The sequence below is a fragment of the Piliocolobus tephrosceles genome, chromosome X (assembly GCF_002776525.5).
Source record: "Piliocolobus tephrosceles isolate RC106 chromosome X, ASM277652v3, whole genome shotgun sequence".
In the NCBI taxonomy this organism is placed as follows: Eukaryota; Metazoa; Chordata; class Mammalia; order Primates; family Cercopithecidae; genus Piliocolobus; species Piliocolobus tephrosceles.
In genome coordinates this window covers 81,033,598-81,056,146 of record NC_045455.1, presented here as the reverse complement: position 1 = coordinate 81,056,146, position 22,549 = coordinate 81,033,598, and the positions used below count along the sequence as shown (strand labels likewise).

General features: G+C 33.5%; 1 protein-coding gene across 2 annotated transcripts in view; it reads left to right on the top strand.

Annotated features, from left to right (window-relative positions):
• The window catches only part of NBEA (neurobeachin), a 743,995-nt gene that overhangs the window by 242,885 nt on the left and 478,561 nt on the right, over positions 1–22,549 (top strand). For both annotated transcript variants that reach the window (XM_023208811.1, XM_023208812.1), the window contains exons 31-33: positions 5,126–5,564; positions 19,164–19,318; positions 21,514–21,640. In XM_023208811.1, the coding sequence (XP_023064579.1) occupies positions 5,126–5,564; positions 19,164–19,318; positions 21,514–21,640 (721 nt within the window). The remainder of the gene's footprint in view (positions 1–5,125; positions 5,565–19,163; positions 19,319–21,513; positions 21,641–22,549) is intronic.

The window sequence follows — 22,549 nt, the reverse complement described above, 5'->3', positions numbered from 1 at the left end:
TAACTGAAATGAAAAATTCACTTAGAGGGGTTCAGCAGAAGATCTGAGATGGCAGAAAAAGAATCAGCAACGTGAAGATAGCTCGACTGTGTTTATCCTACGCTGAGGAAGAGAACAAAGAAAGAATGAAGAAAAGTGAACAGAGCCTCACAGACCTTTTTGACACTGTTAAGTTGAACCAACATATGTATACTGGGAGTCCCAGAGGAAAGAAGAGAAAAAGAAAGGAGCAGAAAGAAAATTTGAAGAAATATTGGCCTGAAAACGCCCTACAGTTGATGAAACTTATTAATATATATGTCTAAAGAGCTCAACGCACTCCAAGTAGGATAAACTCAGACCCACATGTTAACACAGCATAGTCAAAACATCAATTAGAAGATTTTCTTGGCTCTTAATTTTCATTTTGTCTCTTATGGGCATATAATTTAGTAATAATATTTAATTCCTGAATTGTATTATTTTCATGCACTTAGTGTAGCAAGCAAACAAAATAAATCATATATAAACAATTGCAAATAATTAATGCATTGCAGTATTTTTGTTTAAAATGAACTTTAATGAGGATTTAAAATCTTTTTGTGTATTTTTTTCCTCTTCGGAGTTAAGATTTTAATTAATTTTGCATTTATGGATTTAATATAAACAAAATGAGTAAGTTAGTTACAGCTTTTTTATGTTTTATTTTAAATTACAGTGATTTATTTGCTTATATTATTATTTGAAGTAACTTAATATAATCTTTAGTGCTACACTAACAAGGTGCTGTATGTTTCTTTCATGATACTCCTTATTCAGAGAGTTTGGAAAATGACAATTTCAGTAATTTAGTATGTAAGACATGTTGAAGTTCTTCATAAATCATGGTAAAACAGGATTTTTGGAGGAAGGAATGTGATACGTGAAGTCACTGTATAAATATGATGTCATTTGCTGAACTTGTCCCCATATTTTTCTCAAAATGTATTAGTATCTGGCATCCAAATGCCTGTTTCTGACAAGGTTAAGATCACTCTGGCTAGTAATGTTTCTGTTCTGTGTGCTTACATTGCCTGTTGCTACAAAAACTGATAAGAGCTATTGAAAACGTACATGCCTGTGATTACTATAACCTACACAGATGCAATCATTTATAGTTTCTCTGCAGTTCATGCCTAACTTCCTATTTAAGTCATGGATTAAATCCTCAAAGTACTTTAGTGTCACAAAGAGGTATTCTGGAAACATAAGTTATCTAAGTTGAAGTTTATGGTATCAGCTGAGAGCATGTTCTGTTAAGGATGTACATGCATAATGAGAAATTAAGGTAGGTTTTTTGACTACTGATCTGTTTTTAAATTGCTATTATAAAATATCCTATTGGCATTTAATTTTATTTCTATGTAATATCACAGCATGTGTGCTTTACAAAACATGTTTATTTGAATAAAACTCTTTGAAATATCAAAATTGCTACTTCCTTTTTGAAATCATTCTTTTGTCAGCCTCAATAAAAATAAAATTGAGACTTTTTAGTACTATGTAAATATTTTGATGAGCTATTTGAAAATATTCTAATATTTGATTTCTAGAAAGTTTTAATTGTGTTTTATAATCTAGAGGTCAACATTTATGTTGAAGTTTCAAGTATCTAGTTAGAAAGTTAAAGATATTAATGTCGATTGAAAGTCAAATAGTTGAGCAGAAAAGCAAAATATTATGTAGTTGGTGGCAAAAGTCTTTTTATGTGGTAGCTTGTGAACACCAAATCAGATTTTATTTCCTTAGATATTTTGTTTGCTAGTGAAATGCTTATATTTCAGTCTAACATAACTTGAGAAGTTTAAACTTTTTGTATAGCTGTTAATGCAACATGTCATATGTGATAGTTAGACATTATATTAATGTAAAGTCAAAATGCTAGACCATATCTGTAAATTAGCTAAAACACACTAAGTGTTAGACACAGCTATGTGACTTTTGATAATTAAACTCTATAAAAATTAGCCCATGCTAGTAACCATGACACTGTTCTGTTTTTGTTGTTGTTAGAGTTTGTGTTTCTGCAATTTACATTTTCTGTCCTCTTGTCACTATTACTGTTTAAACTATTTAATTCGCTCCTGATACTTTGCTGCAATTGTTTTCTCTCAAAAAGTGTACAATCTACAGATGCAAATGTATGTTAAAATATATTCAGTGGTATATCTAATAGTGAAAATAACTGCCTCAGTCATTTTATCTTCTCATTCTAGATTTGTAGATTATTTTATCAACTTCCAAAACTTTGGCTACTGTCTCAGTTTGAATGATCCCAAAATGTATGGCTATTCTTCTTTTGACCTACAGATATAAATATCTTAGAGATTCTGTAGACTAAAAGTGATTCAAAATTTAGTTAATTATTCTCTGAAGAAATCTCATTTTCTTCCTTTCTCAGTTAGTGACGTATTACCACTGTTTTTTTCTTAACCTAGGTATTTCAGAAATATCCTTAGTCTTCTCTTCCTTCTCATTTCTAGGGTTACTATTCTAATTTAAGTCTTAGTCTTCTCTTACAAGGTTTTATTTAAAATGCCAAACTGTTGTCTTTACTTCTTACCTGTTTCTTTCTCTAGTCCTTTGCCTACTGTTATTGACATTGCCTTCTCAAATGCAGTTATTTTAATTTTTAATCTTGGAAGCAGTAAAGAATCTACCCTGATTTTCACATTGGTCATCCAATATGAATGTTTGAATATTATTATCATATTCCACAGATTAATCTGTTCTTTCAGTCTATCATCTTTGACCAAACAAAATTTAAACCTATTCATTAAATATGAGGAAAACTATAACATTGCATTGTGAGAAATGCATATTTTAAGTTAGTTTAAATTAGTATTTGATATTAGGAATATTGAATAATATGAAGATGTTATTTATTCCTAATTTAATGTGTAGATTTGGTACAATTTGAATCAAAAGAAAAGGGATCAAAAGAAAAGGGGGAGAAAAAAAGGCAAATTTTCTTTCTTTCAAAACCTGGTAACATTTTTCTGATGCTTATCCTCAAAAAAGTATTATAAATTCACACTCTCAGGAAATTTGAATGGCATGCCATTAGTCTACATTCAAGCGATTAAAAAAACTGTTTAATAGACAACACGCAAGAATTGAGTCTGTTACTGACAAAATCCCTTCATATTGTTTTTAATTTTTTAGTATGTATGTACAAAACTTTCAGCAAGCTCTGATCACACCCAACAGTTCTATCATCAGAACACTTCTTTGTGTTTTTACTAGAGATTTCACAAAAGTTTTTGAGGTGTCTTTTCTTTTTTTTTTTTTTTTTGAGACAGAGTCTTGCTCTGTTGCCCAGGCTGGAGTGCAATGGCACGATCTCCGCTCACTGCAAGCTCTGCCGCCGGGTTCACGCCATTCTCCTGCCTCAGCCTCCCTAGTAGCTGGGACTACAGGCGCCCGTCACCGCGCCCGGCTAATTTTTTGTATTTTTATAGAGACGGGGTTTCACCACGTTAGCCAGGATGGTCTCGATCTCCTGACCTTGTGATGCGCCCACCTCGGCCTCCCAGAGTGCTGGGATTACAGGCGTGAGCCACCGCGCCCGGCCTGAGATGTCTTACTGACATCAAGGTAGCCTATTTTCCTGTTGGGCAGTTTCCTGGTTTCTTGTCCTAACAACCTTTGAATTCAAAGAAACAAGCAAATAATAACAACAAAATCTGAGAAGTTATATAGAATTTACTGATTTTCAAATTTTTAGGCGATCTTTGAAATAATTTAGGTGTGCTTCTCATTTTCAAAGATTATGAAACTTTCAAACTTAAATGTAAGTTTTAAGTAATACAAATAGCTAACATTTAATGAGCTTCTACTTTAAGCAAGAGCTGCAGTGAATTTACATATGGTAGCTTAATGGTATCTTACTTTATTCAAAATGATTAAGTAAGGACTGTTATCTCATACTTAGACGAAATACACTTTTCAAGGTTAGTATTTAGAATTTGGTAACATTTTATTATATGGAGAACTTTCTTACATTAACCTTTGTATGATGAAATTTGATAGAAATTTAACACTAAAGATTTTTTGATTTCATTACTTTTAGTTGTTAATATTGTATGTGTATTTCATTATCTGTAGAGTTATATATGCATGTATGTTTCTGATTTGATTTTCACAGATTGAATTTTATATTTATTTATGAAGAATCAGCATGAGTATTCCAAAATATAGGCCTTGTCCTTGAGGAACATTATTATATTATTAATGTATTTATTCTTTTGAACTAATCATTTGACTTGCTTTGCATTTTGCAAGTGTGTCAGAATTTTATGTATTGTAATTTTAAAATAATATCTTCGATTATCTTGAATATTTCGGATATTATTAGTTATTGAAGTACCAAAGAAGGTATAAAAATGACTTTATATTTTTAAGGAAACTGATAGAGAAATATAAGACTTTCTCTTCTATGATTGTTTGGTAGCCAACAATCAAAGGATAAGAGGGGAACATCATATAATTATTATTTATAAGCTGCTTTAGGAAATTGTTATAAGAACTATTTCCTGATGCTTTTGAAGGCATCAGTTTTGAAATGCCAGATGATTTAAGAAGCAAGAGGATTATTTTGATGCTCCTTGAACAAAATAATAGGTGTATTGGATGATATCTTTTTTTTTTTTTTTTTTTGAGATGGAGTTTTGCTCTTGTTGCCCAGGCAGGAGTGCACTGGCATGATTTCAGCTCACTGCAACCTCCACCTCCCGGGTTCAAGCGATTCTCCTGCCTCAGCCTCCGAGTAGCTGGGATTACATGTAGGCCACTGTGCCTAGCTTATTTTTGTGTTTTTAGTAGAGACGGGGTTTCAGCATGTTGGCCAGGCTAGTCTCGAACTCCTGACCTCAGGTGATCCACCTGCCTCAGCCTCCCAAAGTGCTGGGATTACAGGCGTGAGCTATCATGCCTGGCTGGATGATATCTTTCAACTGAGTTGTGTTACTACTATGCACATCCGTTTAGCAATTTTTTGTTTTTTACAGGTTTTATTTTCTTTATTTGAATATCTGAGAACGTTATATTAATAATACAAAATTTTTACTGTCGAAGCTTTTTTCTAACCTAGTTTCTTTCATTACAGAAACACCTGCTGCATTTCCAGACACTATAAAAGAAAAGGAAACACCAACTCCTGGTGAAGATATTCAGCCAGAAAGTTCAATTCCCCATACAGATTCAGGAATTGGAGAGGAGCAAGTGGCTACCATTCTGAATGGGGCAGAATTAGAAGCAAGTACAGGCCCTGATGCCATGAGTGAACTCTTATCCACTTTGTCATCCGAAGTGAAGAAATCACAAGAGAGCTTAACTGAAAATCCCAGTGAAACATTGAAGCCTGCACCATCCATATCTAGCATTAGTCAAACCAAAGGCATCAATGTCAAGGAAATACTGAAAAGTCTTGTGGCTGCTCCAGTTGAAATTGCAGAATGTGGCCCTGAACCTATCCCATACCCAGATCCAGCGTTGAAGAGAGAAGCACAAGCTATTCTTCCTATGCAGTTTCATTCCTTTGACAGGTAGGTACCGAACTTATTATTCACTGGGCTTTATACATACAAGGAAAATTAGACTTTGTTAATTTTAAAATATAAGGAAGGTCTTGAAAACTTTATTAATGTAGATTCTTATTACAAAGACAATCAAAATGATGGCTCAACCTAATCTTATAATGAGACATCTTAATAATACATCTTAAGAGGTTTCAATGTGATGTGATGGATAGCACATTGAATTGGAAGTAGGGAAACACGGATTATGTTATATTCCATTATCAAAGGACTACAGTACATTGGGGTGTTATTTTTCTCTTTGGACTTAGTTGTTTCATGTATATAATGGGGAAGGGGATGGGTCACAGTGTCCAAGGTTTATCCTGGCTCTGAAATTCCGTTATAATATTATAAAATACTATAATAATTGTTGGAGATTATATAACATGCTTTAAGTGATAACATTTAAATTTGAACTTTAAATGGAAGTATGTGGAAAAATTTAAAAATTGTTTGTGATCATCTTCTTTATGAGATTTCCAATACCAATGTAAAAGCTGTATTTTGAAACATGTATTTAAAAGTAAATCTTTTTGAAAGGTATTTTGGCATTTTAGGTATCGACATTATTTATAACATGGCCCATATGTCATATGTCTACATTCAAATGTTAAATCATGCAAGGGATTTTTTAAGGGACAATTAATTTTTTATTCCAGTATGTGTTCAATAAAAATGATAGTTCACAGAAGCAGAATAAGATATTTTAGAACCAAATACCCTATGCATCTAATATCTTCCACTATTTAAAAACATGTACAAGATTAGAATAATATTTTAGTCACCAATTACTAACAGTAGTACTTAACATTGATCACTGGGATTAATGCCTATTCCAAATAATGTTTGCATGTTAATGTATTAACTAAAAACTGTGATGGCTTACCTTTTAAAGGAAATCATTGTTACTGATGTTTTAAAACATCTTTTCATACAAAAAATTTATATATATGTATGAGGTGATTGACAAGCAAGTTTTTTTTTGTTTTAGAAAGACAAGATCAAATTAGGAAATAAAATGTTTCCAAATGGAAATGTCAAAATATATAGTCAAAAAATAATATGTATTCCATATTGCTTTCTCTAAAATACCCAGATTGCTTTGTTCTAAGTAACATTTTAGTTTAGGGGTAGAGGATGTGGTGGTAGAGTCATTTCAGTTTGGATGAATTACCCTTTTTTTTTTTTTTTTGATGGAGTCTCACTCACTTTTTTTTTTTTTTTTTTGATGGAGTCTCACTCTGTCACCCAGACTAGAGTGCAGTGGCACCATCTTGGCTCACTGCAACCTCCACCTTCTGGGTTCAAGCAATTCTCTGCCTCAACCTCCTGAGTAGCACCTGCCACCACGCCTGGCTAATTTTTTTATTTTTAGTAGCGACGGGGTTTCACCATCTTGGCCAGGCCGGTCTTGAACTCTGACCTCATGATCCACCCACCTTCGCCTCCCAAAGTGCTGGGATTACAGGCGTGCACCGTTGCACCAGGCCGAATTTCCCTTTTAATACACAAATATAATTTAAACTTTGCCTGTAAACACTTTTGGTAGTGTTTTACAGATACATATTGAAAAGTTGTTGTAGAAAATGTAAGTGGTGCTAGTTATGCAGAATATAAAGATGAATAACATTAGTTTTATCTTCTATGCACTTACAGAGCAGTAAGATATTTGCACATAATTGCTATAATAGATAAAATGTGTTGTGTCAGAAGTTTTAAAAAGTAAAAAATGGTAGGACTATAAAATGTAAGAAATATTTTTCTTTTTTGGTATTTTGGTATTAATATTATGTTTGGATGTTCACTCATATGGTAATGTCTCCTGGGTGTTCCTTATGATGTTTCACATTTATATCACCTTTTTCACATACTTGGTTTATGTTTTCACGATATGCCTGTATGTGTGTTTATAAGTTTGTATAAACATATGCATGTAAGTATATGTACTTGTGTATTTCTATAAGCGTATAAGATAATATATAGGAATTTAAGCTTTTTATTCTAGTTAATTTTTAATTATATCTTTAAATGTTGGTAAAATACAAACCAATAAATACAGATGATTATTGTGGTTTACGTATGAAAATCCAATGAAACAAACATTAAGTAAAATTTTTTTGTTTTAATTTGGGTTATTGTTAGAATGAGTTTTTTAATTAAAACTTTAAAAAGCAGTCACCTGAGTGCCAATATTCTTAGCTACTCAAAATTTATTATATTTTTCAGAATATTGCTTTAAGAAAAATATAACTTTCTGTATGTTCCTATAGCATTTGTGCAAAATGCAGTAGGAGTGGAATCGTTATTCTAAATTGCATAAGTACAAATGAAATGGAAGAGCACAAAGCATATTTCAATTCTTTTTAGGAAAAGAGTCTCTAGTGTAGTTAATATATGCAGTAGCTCAAGTACTATCAAATGTAAATGATGAGGTGATATTGATGAAAGGAGGGGATTGAGGTCTCAGGGGGCGCTGATGACGGATTGAACAGAAGCGGCCTTGCACTGCACGTAACTCAAGTCTGTCGTCTTCACTGCTCAAAGCCATAATGGGAGGTGGCAGTTTGAAATGAGTTGCCACGGCAAAGAGTATTATTTTTGAAATGCTTTCACACAAATCACTAGGCCCTGCATACAACTTAGTTTCATGCTTTAATGTCATCAGGAGGCACAAATTGGTGTGTCTAATTGTTTGCCACCTGCCAGCAAAATGAGCTGCCAGCCAGCCAGACGGGTTTGATTGTCTGTCAGCCATTCAATAGATTGAGAGTGACAACATCAAAAATTTAACTTCAAACTCTGAAGCTTTGAGCAGCTTTTCAGAGACATCATCCCCACAAGTGCTTCTGGACCAGTGCATTTTTCAATTATACTTCCAGGGTATTGCTACCATTTGCCTTATCTGTCTTAAGGTAGCTATAATAACATTATGAGGTATATAAACATATTTCTGAAGCACTAAAGTCTGAAATCCAAGTTATGACATGTCTTTTAACATCAGATTGAATTCGTTGAAAATGGAATCCAAGATGACAGGCTTTAGAATGAAAGTCCTGAATGCTACTAGTTTCAAATCCAGAATCTATCATGGATCTTACTTTACCAATAATGTATTTTTCATTTTAATCTTTGGTTGAAAAGTAGATATAAACTCAGTTGGTCACGTCTTTGTAACTAAATCACACTCCTAATAATATTGTACAGTCTCAGTAGAATTCATGTAGGATTTTACTTTTGTTAACCAGTTGTTTATTGGTTATATTGCAGGCACGCTAACAATGAATTCCTTATGCTTATCCTGGATTTTAAATTTGGAAATAATTTCTTAAAACAACTGGGATAATTTGAGTTCTGTTAACTTGTGTTCTGCATTGAGTGTATCTCAGGCCTTAGGATGGAGCATTGGTGAATTTCAGTGTTTTGAAGTGTATAATAAAAAATTGCAACATCAAATTCTTAGAAAGATTTAGACTTAATTAAAATAAACCTTTTTTCTTTACTATTACATATTTCAGCAGATTATGAAATATTACATAAATGTTCTCTACATATATGGAAAGTGCTGATTCTTTTTCTTTTATTTCCTTCAGTCATCTGTGTAGATTAAGTATATATCTTTGATTATACTCAGTGATATGAACAGATGTGTACTTATGAAGTATTAAAATGCTAGAGATCCTCTAGTACTGTTCTATAGTGAGCAAACACTGTATATAAAGAGGAAATAAAATCATAAAACTCTAACAATTTTTTCAAAGTTCTGTTACTGTGAGGCAGAGAGAAATATTTATGATGGTTTTATTTTTAACAGAAAAGCCTAATAATATCATTTTAGAATTCTTAAATCAAGTTGCCAAGTTCTCTAACAATACTATCTTTTTGGATAGATTACTATATTTGTTGATGGTTTATAAAATGTTTTAATTGAGCTATTATTTTTCATGTACTGTGTAACTTTTACTTTGGAGTAATGCTTTTCTCTAAAGCCACCAATTAACCTTTTACTTATCTTTTAAACTAAAAATTTAATCTTATGTATCTGCATGCTTTTTATCTTTTGAGAGTTTGGTGTGTGTGTGTGTGTATATATATATGTGTGTGTGTGTGTGTGTGTGTGTGTGTGTGTGTGTGTTTTGGTTCAATTTGAATTTCCTAGGATTTCCAGAGATCCCACTTAGTTTCAACAAAAGACAAAAAAACAAAAACAAAAAACAAAAAAAAAAAAAAAAAGGAAAAGGGCAGTGTGCTTCACATAAATTTTTAACTGTTAACATGTTTATAAAAATTGTTTTAAGTGTGGGATATCACACAAAGCTTATAATTGTGTTGCTTCTTTGGCTAACACACATCAGACTTACCCTTCATGCTTTTAGGTTTTGCAAACCTCCTGTATTCAAATTACTGGATTTGATATATTCAGGGAAACTAGTAGGTATTTTTTCCTCAAAATTTTAATATCCTTGCTTCCCAGTGTTTAATTCTCTGTAAAAGAAAAATCTATTTGGTAAATAATATAGGGCAAAAAAAGCAATTTAGATAGACTTCATATTATTAAACATGAAGTATAAGCTTGAGCTAGGTATTTTCTCTTTAGTTTCATTAGTTTTTTTAATATTGATACTGGTGGTAAGGATGAAATTTTGGGTAAATACTTTTTAAAATGTTGAGTAGAGTTGATGAGGTCTTCTTACATTGATTTATTTAAAGCTAGAATTAAGTAACTATGAAAAATTATAATTACTTCTGAAGACTTCAATTTGTTCTTATTACTTTCTATTTTTTAAAAAAAGTATTTTGACCATATCATTTAAAAGATGAACAAATAAATGTAATCCAAATTGATTATTAATCTTGCAGCCTTTACAGTTGAAATTTCCTACATCTCGCCACTGTAATTTCTGCTTTTATTAAGCTGCAAGTGCCCTGAGTATATATTTTAAGGTCAATTGCCAGAAGATTCAGTTTTGACAGAGCATGTTTGTGTCCTAATTTCCCCAATGTTGTCGCCTTTGTCTCTCCTGGCAATTATAGAGAGCTGAATAAAGTATCTCTCATTAATAGGTGATTTAATTAAATTCTTTATTGTTCTTAAACATATTTTTTGTATTGCAGTTCTCAAATATTTTACAAAATAGGGAAGCGTGATAGATAATATCATGAGAGTATTCACCTTGTGATTTCTGATGAACTGAAGTAAATTGTCATGTTATCCTAGAATCAGTAACAAACTATTTTTCTCTTTTAAGTTTCAACTTTTTCTTTCAAGATATACATTTAACATTCATACCCTAGTTGGAGAGTGATGATCTGGAAATTAGGGGAACTGGATATTAATAGTTGGTATCTCTGTAATTTGTTACGGGACCTTGATTCATTCTTTTTGGCTCTCTGGAACTCAGTTTCCCGACTCAGATAATATGGGATAAAGCTACGTGAATTCTAAAAGGTCTCATAAATTTCCAAAATTCTATTTAAATGTAATGGGCTTATTGTTAGCCCCACAAAGCAACAGATGGATATTTTTGAGCTTGGCTAAAAGACGTGAGTCCCAGAAAAGGTGCATCTCCATTTTCAAACTACATTAGCCCCTCAGCATCTCTAAGGTGGATTATTTCTGTTACCTCCTAACTGCCCTCACTATTTCCATGTTTCTTTTCTCACTCCAAATTTATTTTATGCCATGGACATTTTTCTAAAGTGTGAAACTGATGAAAATTCTGAAATAATTATTGTTATTTATATAATAAAGGAGGATTATTTTAGTTTGGAATAGAAAGTCCACACCTTTCACCAACCAGAAATATCTAAAACAATTCCTTTAACTTACCTAGTTTTTTCATATCTCTTTGTCTTGCTAGGTTTTTACTATTGAATTTTTGTATGCACTTTTCCCTACTTGGTTAATTTCTATTGATCCTTTTCGTTTCAGCCCACTCTTCCTTGATTGTGCACAGCCTGTGTTCCTGAAAGGACCTGGGCGTAACTCTGACCAGGTCAATTATTGAAATATATTGCATGGTCAGTTTGTCTGTCATATTCCTTAAAGTATCTATGGAATAAGCCTCAGGGCATGGGGCATGTACTGTTTGTCTTGTGTCTCTTAAACTTGTCAGTGTAATCCCCTGTTCATGCTCAAACAGCAGAAGGGAACAGAAAGGGATTCTTACAGTGTGCCATGAATAATTATAAAACTCACTTGCCTTAATGAGTCACCATTTAAAAGCTCTTTCTTATCTTCAGTATCTCCCTTTGTACTTAGGATAAACCATGATGTACACAGATAAGATAGTATCCCTGTTTTTACAAAATTTACCAAACTGATTAATGGAGACTGCCAATACTCTATCCTTATACCACTTTTGCTGTCTCTTTGCATTCACTTCTTTGGCTATCTCATCCACCCTTCTGGCATTAAATAGCATCTATATGCTGATGACTCATATTTATATCTTAGTTTGAACCTCTTTTCTAAACTAGAGATTCATCTATCCAATTGCTTATTCAACATTGCTATTTGGATGATTAAAAAGAGGTATAAAAAATTAGTATAAAAAACCTGCTCCAACCACATTCTTTCCCATCTCAGTTAATGGCAACTTGTCCTTTCTGTTACTTAAGGCAGATTTTTTTGCATAATCTTTGACTTTACTCTCATGTCCACATCCAGTTCTTATTTAAATCTTACTTCCTCCGCCTTCTTAATATTGCCAAAATTTGAATTACTTCTTACCAGATTTTGCTTTGCTTTTCCGCTCCAAATCACCATCGTTTCTTGTTTGTATTGTTGTAGTCTCCTAGTCATTCTCCACAGTAACCATTGTCCCTCCTAGGACTATCCTTGACATAGCAGCCAGAGTGGTCCTATTGTAACCTAAGGTTATATTCCTCTTCTGTGCATAAGCCTTCGTGGTTTCTCATCCCTCTTTGAGTAAAAGCCAGCATCTATACAATGGACTACAAGGCCCTGTGAGCTGAGTCCTCTTACTTATCTAATGTCTTACAGCTCTCCATGTCACCCAGTGTTCTCTTGTCACACTAGCCTTTGCACTGTTACCTCTGCCTGTGATGCTCTTCTCTAGGTAATCTCCTGGCTTATTCTTTAACCCCCTTTAGTGTTCTCTCAAATACTACCATTTTTTTTGTCAGTCTTCTCTGAGCCATCCTTTCAACATTATTCCTTCTTCCTATCTATGCTTTATTTTTCTTATAGCACTTAACATCTGATATGCTGTATTTACTCATTTATGTTATTGTATTTGCTGTTATCTCTGTATTGGAATGTCAGTTCCATGAGAGCAGGGATTTTATTCTATATATTGCTGTATATCCAGAGAGTCTGACAGTTCCACACACATTGCAATGCTCAATAAATATTTGTTAAATGAATGAGTGAATATATCACATCTAGCTTTGAGATAGGATAAATTCAATGATGGAAGAATTCACACTTACATGTATTATATATCAATTTATTAAAATCATATAATCAGTTAATGAAATATTTTATCAAGTGAATTAGATTGAAATATGTCCTGGCTTGTACCATTTTGATGATAATTTTACAACCTTGGAGTGTGTATAGATTCTATGCAATATAAAAGAATTATCCACTGTCTTGTAGTTTACAGTCTTAAAGATGTGTGATAAAAGTTTAAAATTGTGTGGAAAGCACAGTATTGAGATTTTTAAAAAATTAAATTGGTAAAGAAAGTGTAGAATAGAGCAGGGGTCCCCATCCTTGGGCCACAAACTGGTACCGGTCTGTGGCCTGTTAGGAACCAGACAGCAGGAGGGAAGCAGTGGGCAAGTAAACAAAGCTTCATCTGTATTTACAGCTGCTCCCCATTGCTCACATTACTGCCCAAGCTGTGTTTCCTGTCAGATCAGTGGTGGCATTGGGTTCTCATAGGAGTGCAAACCCTACTGTGAACTGTGCATGTGAGGGATCAAGGTTAACTACTCCTTATGAGAATTGAATGCCCAATGATCTGTCACTGTATTAGTTTGTTTTTACACTGCTCACAAAGACATACCAAAGACTGGGAAGGAAAAAAAAGGTTTAATTGGACTTACAGTTCCGCATGGCTAGGGAGACCTCAGAATCATGGCAGGAGTTAAAGGCACTTCTTACATGGTGATAGCAAGAGAAAATGAAGAAGAAGCCAAAGTGGAAACCGCTGATAAACCCATCAGATCTCATGAGACTTATTCACTATCATGAGAATAACACATGAAAGACCAGCCCCCGTGATTCAATTACCTGCCCCTAGGTCCCTCCCGCAACACATGGGAAGTCTGGGAGATACAATTAAAGTTGAGAGTTGGGTGGGGACACAGCTAAACCGTATCAGTCACTAGTGCCACAAGCTTTGGGGACCACTGGAGTAGCGGATTCAAGGTTTCTGTTAGGATGAATAGCAGATCTAAAAGAAGAAGAGCATAATACCTGAATAGTTTAGTTCAATGGCTCTTAACCTTTTTGTGGCTGTATATGTTTTTGAAATTCATTAAAAACTATATGTTCACTCTAGAGAAAATGTTTTTACCACCAAAATTTGTATATATTTTAGTGTGTTTATGTACCCTAAATAGGTTACCCACAGTAGGTAGCTAGACTTCTAGGTAAGACTTTTTGGTGTAGATGGAATAGATAGCCAGTGTGAAATGCTGTGTAACAATCTGATGGAAGGTTTTGTAAGAGTTGGAAATTTTTACTCTCATATATAAATAGTTATTAATATCAAGTAACATTTTGAAAGATAATTAATTTGTTATCAACACATATTGGTTAGTGTGGACTTTCAAATTAATTGTAAAATTGGTTGCTTAGGAAAGAGAATGGTTTGAGATAAAAGGGAATGGGTAGTGTTGGTGAAGAAACAATATTAAGGACAAGAACGTGCAGTCCTTTAATCCTAGGTAAACGGTTTGGCCATCTGAATCAAAGGGGAAATAGTTCTTACAAACTTATAATGTTGTAGATTCAGAAAAAGATCAGAGAAATCAGTCAAATACAGGTTCCTACTTCTCTCAACTAAACCCTTGTAACTTGGTCATCTCAGCCATTTGGACACATCAGTGATTAGAAACTGGAATTCATAAAAATTTTCAGAGCTTTTTTTCTTCTTGTTGGTCCTAATTTGGTATGTTGATGTACATGGAAGTTTCATTTTGTTTTCTTATCATACTTTCAGATTTTAAAAAAATGCTGTAACTTTTTCTCATCCTTTTACTGTAATTTTCTGTCCTTTCAGCCTTTACTCACATGACTTGTTTTCCAGATCAACTGTCATCCTAACTGTTCTGTTATGGACATGATTCTGTTTGTCATTATTCTTGAAATACAGTGCCTAAAACTATACATATGAGATATGACAATGGCAGAGTATATGAGGATTATTGCTTCTTTCAGTCTGGGTATTTTTGCTGATGTAGACCCAGACTATATCAGCACTTTTGGGAGCCATAACAATACTCATAATAGCTAAAATGTATTGGCTGCTTAGAATATTCCGTGTACTGTACTAAGTACTTTATATGTGTGACCTCCTTTTATCTTTTTTTTTTTAATTTTTTTTTTATTATACTTTAAGTTCTAGGGTACATGTGCATAACGTGCAGGTTTGTTACATATGTATACTTGTGCCATGTTGGTGTGCTGCACCCATCAACTCGTCAGCACCCATCAATTCATCATTTATGTCACGTATAACTCCCAATGCAATCTCTCTCCCCTCCCCCCTCCCCATGATAGGCCCCGATGTGTGATGTTCCCCTTCCCGAGTCCAGGTGATCTCATTGTTCAGTTCCCACCTATGAGTGAGAACATGCAGTGTTTGGTTTTCTGTTCTTCTGATAGTTTGCTAAGAATGATGGTTTCCAGCTGCATCCATGTCCCGACAAAGGACGCAAACTCATCCTTTTTTATGGCTACATAGTATTCCATGGTGTATATGTGCCACATTTTCTTAATCCAGTCTGTCACTGATGGACATTTGGGTTGATTCCAAGTCTTTGCTATTGTGAATAGTGCCGCAATAAACATACGTGTGCATGTGTCTTTATAGCAGCATGATTTATAATCCTTTGGGTATATACCCAGTAGTGGGATGGCTGGGTCATATGGTACATCTAGTTCTAGATCCTTGAGGAATCGCCATACTGTTTTCCATGATGGTCGAACTAGTTTACAATCCCACCAACAGTGTAAAAGTGTTCCTATTTCTCCACATCCTCTCCAGCACCTGTTGTTTCCTGACTTTTGAATGATTGCCATTCTAACTGGTGTGAGATGGTATCTCATTGTGGTTTTGATTTGCATATTTCTGATGGCCAGTGATGATGAGCATTTTTTCATGTGTCTGTTGGCTGTATGAATGTCTTCTTTTAAGAAATGTCTGTTGATATCCTTTGCCCACTTTTTGATGGGGTTGTTTGTTTTTTTCTTGTATATTTGTTTGAGTTCTTTGTAGATTCTGGATATCAGCCCTTTGTCAGATGAGTAGATTGCAAACATTTTCTCCCATTCTGTAGGTTGCCTGTTCACTCTGATGGTAGTTTCTTTTGCTGTGCAGAAGCTCTTTAGTTTGATGAGATCCCATTTGTCAATTTTGGCTTTTGCTGCCGTTGCTTTTGGTGTTTTAGACATGAAGTCCTTGCCCATGCCTATGTCCTGAATGGTACTACCTAGGTTTTCTTCTAGGGTTTTTATGATATTACGTCTAACATTTAAGTCTCTAATCCATCTTGAATTAATTTTTAAAACAATCCTTATAGCAATCTTAAGTTTATGATGATACTACCATTATGCATCTCATTTTAATAGGGAGGATAATGAAGCTTAGAGAGATCTATATGCCCAATACCACATAGTAACTGCTGAAGATAGAATTCTAACCCAGGTCTGTAGGGTTAGGATTCTGTGCCATACCGACAAACTGCTGAGTTTGCCAGCAATGAAATATTTGGAGGCTTTCACATCAATTGCTATTAATTCAGTGCTTTCAGATTTTTTAGTAAGTAGGCATTTAACCTTTCTATATTTTACTTATAAGTCATAATTACAGGATTTAGATATGTATTTTTTTCTCTCACTTATATAACTTATTTTTTCTGATATAACTTATTTCTCATAGCTTCCACATTCGACAAGATACCAGTCTGTTACAGACAGCTTTTGCTCAAAGTTAGTAATGATCAACAGATCAGAAATTTATAATAACAGTTTTTCTACATTCTGCAAATTCATCTCATAGCACTGTTAATTAGCTCATGATTCTTGATCCATAAATAAACATCGTTGTGTCTGTTGTCCTAAAAAAAACATGAGAGATGCAGAAAAAAGAGCATTACACTTTCACTAATGACTTATCTTCAAATCAATATTTGATGGTTTTGTTTTCTTGCTGGAGAGCCAGTGAAATAGTACGTCTCACATTATTTTATAAGTTTAGAGGAGAATGTTGATGACAAACCCCAAATATTGGCATGTTCCTTTTTTCCATTGATTTTTATGTAGATCATTATAAGTAGATGCCTTATATCCCATAGACGAAAAATATATTTCACTTTAGACATTGATAATGATTATTAACATTTATAATATACCTCGTAATTGACAAAGTCCATTTAAATATGATCTCGTTTAATCTCCCCAGTTGTATGTGAAGGAGGTAGCATTAGTCTTATGATTTTATACTCAAAAAAGTGTAAGATCATACAGTTTGAGAGTGGTCCAGTTTTCAAGCCTTAGTTTTGAAATATAGTCAACATCTTATATTCTTTTCTGCAATGTCACACAGCCTCTCAATGAAATAAATGAATGCATTAGATGAGGACTCGCCAATATAGGGATTGAAGGCATAATGTGTGCTTTAGGTAATTAGATAGATAGTTGAGAGTTAAAGGTTGAGTCTAAAGAATTTGGCACCAACATGTTTAAAGAGAAAAGAAGAAACTACCTAGAAGGAGATAGTGAAGACATTTCTTGGCATGGGTAAAACTATTTAAGATTATAATACCTTTGGTCACACATAATTTTTTAAGTATTTCTAAAATTAAGAATAATAATTATTACAAATTTAGATTATTAACATTAAAGAAGTCACTGAAGATATTAACAAAACCACTTATTTGTGGAAAAAATGTGTTGGTATCAAGGAAGTTTAAGCAACAGACTTATTTGAGAATGGACCATTGATGTAGTTTTCTTTAGGGAGATTTTTTCATTGAATAAGTACAAAATAGAGATGCATTAAGAAGTTGTAGATCAAGTTGGATATTTTAGTACTGTCAGTCACCAATTTCCAAGCATTACATGTGATTAAAATAGATCATACATCTATTTGTAGGTGAATAAAATCAATGTTGGTTGAGTAAGGTTTGGAAGATATTTGTTAAATGAAGTTTGCAGTGCTATAAATTTTGAGAAGAATGAACCTTTACTGCAAGGAAGTTTAGATATTTATTAAGTTTGAGAAGTAGTTTCTTTTTACATTTTTAAAAATTGACTAATATCCACATTTATTTGTCATTTAACCTTAACACAATGTCAAATTCAAAAATTTTTAAATGAAATACATTTAAAATATGCTAAAGAAACCTGGGGAAATGTTGAACTCCTCTGTTAAGGAAACCAAGGCTCAAAAACTAAATAAACTTCTAACCAAATGTCTATCATCTCCATTCTCTTTCATAACAATATTCCTGCTATAAAAGCAACTCAATTTTGTTCATAAAAATAAATTATGCACTTAGATGTTATTTATTATTGCATGGTTTAATTTTCATCTTTACTATGAAGAAGCTTTAGAAGTTGGCATTTAAAGGCTGGGAGTGGTTGCTCACGCCTATAATCCCAGCACTTTGGGAGGCCAAGGGGGCTGATCACCTGAGGTCAGGAGTTTGAGATCAGCCTGACCAACATAGTGAAACCCTGTCTATACTAAAAATACAAAAATTAGCTGAGTGTGGTGGCACATACCCATAATCCCAGCTACTTGGGGGGCTGACACAGGAGAATTGCTTGAACCCAGGAGGCAGAGGTTGTAATGAGCCGAGATGGCACTACTGCGCTCCACTCTACGTGACACATTGAGACTATGTCAAAAAAAAAAGGAGAAAAAAAAGAATTGGCTTTCAAATGTTTTATGTTTTTACATATTTATGAATATCATGGAGAATGTGATGTGGATAAGATGGATATTTTATGTATATTTTGTCAAAACTTCTATGTGCATAGGCAAAATAAAATCTCCTAACTTGAGCACAAATTTCTTAATATTCCCAGATTTATGATCACAGTCCATATGCCATCTTAAGAAAGGTTTGCAGACTCCAAAGTCTACAAAAATGTTGGTCAAATCAATTAGTCAACACACTTTATATATATCCTTAATGTCCATATCTTTTCCACTGACAAAGCTGTACTAAGGAGTTTAAACAATTTTTTTAATTGGAAGAAGAAAGCGGGAGAAATTCGATGTTGACTGTATATCTGGCTGCAGCGGGATTAGAATTCATCTTCGACCTCATGTTTGTTATTTTCAATCCTTCATTTCTTTACAGGAGTGTTGTGGTGCCTGTAAAGAAGCCACCTCCAGGTAGTTTAGCTGTAACCACTGTGGGAGCCACTACTGCTGGAAGTGGGCTGCCAACAGGCAGTACCTCTAATATATTTGCTGCTACTGGAGCTACACCAAAAAGTATGATTAATACAACAGGTATTGTCCTTATATATTTTTGTGATACTCATCTTTTTATGTTTTCTATATTTTCATTTTTCTGCTTATTTGATCTTAAAAATTAAAATACCCTAATCATTGAAGATTATCTTAATTTGTAAGAAGGTTATATTTTATGTTACGACTTTTTAGAATTTGTCTGTAGTTGTAGAGTGCATTTTTTAGTGGTCATTTTAGAGGACAGTATTGGTTTTGAGTCTTCTCAAAACAGTGCTGTTTATTTTCAGAGTGAAATCAGATTACCGAAAGATATTTGGGGAGCAGAAGCAAAGGATAATTTGAACACTGATGTTTGATAAGTAAAAATCAGTAAAATGTATCAAGAATATCAAGATGTACTAAAAATGTTAGTGACGGAAAGCAGATTTGGGGACACTGATTGGTTGAGTTCTAACATATGTTCTTTGCTAAATCCCCTAAGGGAGGTAGAGCTCCCCTAAGAACCTTGACGATATGCAAGAGCCTCAACTTGATAAAAGTGCATGTGAATAAGAACCGTTGTTTGACATTGAATTAATTCATATACATAGATTATAATTTGATCCAATTCATTGCCCAGCAAATTCCTAATGAATCTAGGAACAAAAAATTTCAAATCATTACAAATATTAAAAGTCTGCCTAAAATAACCTTTTTTTTCTGTAAATTTACAGAAATGTTCCTGTTGATTATTAGCTAAATAAATCCTTACCCAAATCTTTGTGATTCCGTTTTAGGTATTTATACAGCGCAAGATGATCCCTGACTTTTCTTCCCTGACTATAGTAGTCTTCTCTTCTCCAGACTGTATAGCCTTGAACTTTTCCATTTATTATCATTGCCTAGATTCTTCCCATTTTTATTAATTTCATAGCTCTTTTTTGTGCTTTCTGTATCTCTCTTGTTTATCATACCACCCGAGTCTGACATATCATGAACAACACATTTATGGGGTTGTAGTAAGTAGAATGTACTCTATTAAGAATATTTATATTGGCAAGTAAATGTCATTAATGGCATTGTGTCAAAGAATAGACCATCTATTGTTTATCTGTATTATAAATAGATATTTCTACCTGGCTTGTCTGAAGATTTTAAAGTCTTTCCAGTATTAGAGTTTCATTCTTTATACTCATTTAACTTTCTAGAGATAGGAGTAAAACTGTTTTTCTTTTACTAAAGTATATACTTTAAAAGTGTAAAGGTTTTAAAAATATGAATAAAGTCCTTATTCTTGTTAGGAGTTAGGTAAATGCAAAATGGAATCACCTTTTTTGTCTTTAGAGACAAGTCATGATGTTTTTAATTTCTATTTTAAGAATTAAAAATGAATATGGAAGGTAATGGTAGCAAGAGTTTTGATGATAGTATAAAGTATATGATATTACAATGAGAAATAAAAATATAAGTGATAAACTTCTTAAAAATGTGTGTGTGTGTGTGTGTGTGTGTATGTATGTGTGTATAAATTGTGAGCCAACAGCTAAGCTGGACATACTGTTCATTTCAGATATTGGCATATAGGTGCTCTAAAATGTTATAGTGGAAGTCCCAGTAAGCAATTCAGTTTTATGGGAATTAGTATAAGATGATAATATTTAGGAACACTAGATGTCCCTCAACTCCACAGCTATTTAATATACTTAGTGGCATATTATAGAAAAATCTTTACTAAAATTACATTTTTATATCATTGAGGGAACACTCGTTATTTTAAGACCAGGTACTAATGTAACTCATTATAGCCCTTCTTAAGCAGTGATCTTATCAAAAGGAGCATTTGATGCTGCAGTGCCACAAATTTATGCTCAGATAGTTCACTCCAAACTGTCTTAAATGATGAATACCAAAAATATTGCAGTGTAGCTATAAAAAGATAAGTTTTTCACACCTAAATTTGCATTATCAGCCTCACTTTATCTAAAATTTTTTTCATTTGTTGATGTTTTTTATTTATGCCCCATTCGTAGTATGTAGTTTTGTTAGATTAATGTAAGCAAATCAGTTAGATTTCAATGCAACATCTGTTATATAAAATTATATTTATTAGCATACTTACTAATGGTCAAATGATTGTCAAATTCTGTTTTGAAATTCTGATGAGTAATTCTTTCAAAATCAGATAGTAATGGTGTAATAAAATTTTTTTTAAACAAATTTATGTTTAAGGCTAAAAATTATTATTTTGGGAACAGGTGCCGTGGATTCAGGGTCCTCCTCCTCTTCCTCCTCTTCTAGTTTTGTGAATGGTGCTACCAGCAAAAACCTTCCAGCTGTACAAACAGTTGCTCCAATGCCAGAAGATTCAGCTGAAAATATGAGGTATGCATGACTGTTTGTTTTTATTCATTTTAACTCTTTTTAAATGTAGTGAAACAGAACACAAAAATACCAAAATATAGAAAGAGTTCTTGGGAATGAAGGTTAATTATTCATTTTGTGATTGCATTTCACAATTTTTCTGATGTTTTTGGCTAGTTGTTATGTAAAAACCTGTGATATATTTTGGTCTAAGCAGAGATCTTCAGTGATTTTAAAATGTTTACTGTTGTATTAGTAATTCACTGTCATTTAGTGCATGTTACTATTTCCAGTAAAGGTTCAAACATGTGCAAATGGTAACATGATAAAACTGGGCATCTTTGAGGGGTGATACAAAGTTTAAAATATAAAGTTTCAGGCCAGGCATGGTGGCTCACGCCTGTAATCCCAGCACTTTGGAAGGCCGAGGAGGACAGATCACTTGAGGCCAGGAGTTGGAGACCAGCCTGGAAAACATGGTGAAACCTTGTCTTTACTAAAAATACAAAACTTAGCAGTGTGTGGTGGTGCATGCCTGTAATCCCGGCCACTCGGGAGAGAGGCTGGGGCAGGAGAATCTCTTGAACCCAGGAGGCAGAGGTTGCAGCAAGCCAAGATTGCACCACTGCACTCCAGCCTGGGTGACAGAGCAAAACTGTTTCGCAAATTAACTAACTAACTAACTAACTAACTAACTAACTAACTAACTAACTAATGAACAAACTAACTTTCAAAATAAATGTACAATGTTATATATAACATCACTGGAACTTGAATAAGCAAACATTATCTTATCTGTCATGATTAAAGACCATTCCTGGAAGAGACTGGCCCTCATTCTTGGAGTAAAATTGTGCGCACGTAGACACACACACACAGATATGTATGTATTCACAGTTTTTATAGAGGTATAACACAAATACAGAATAT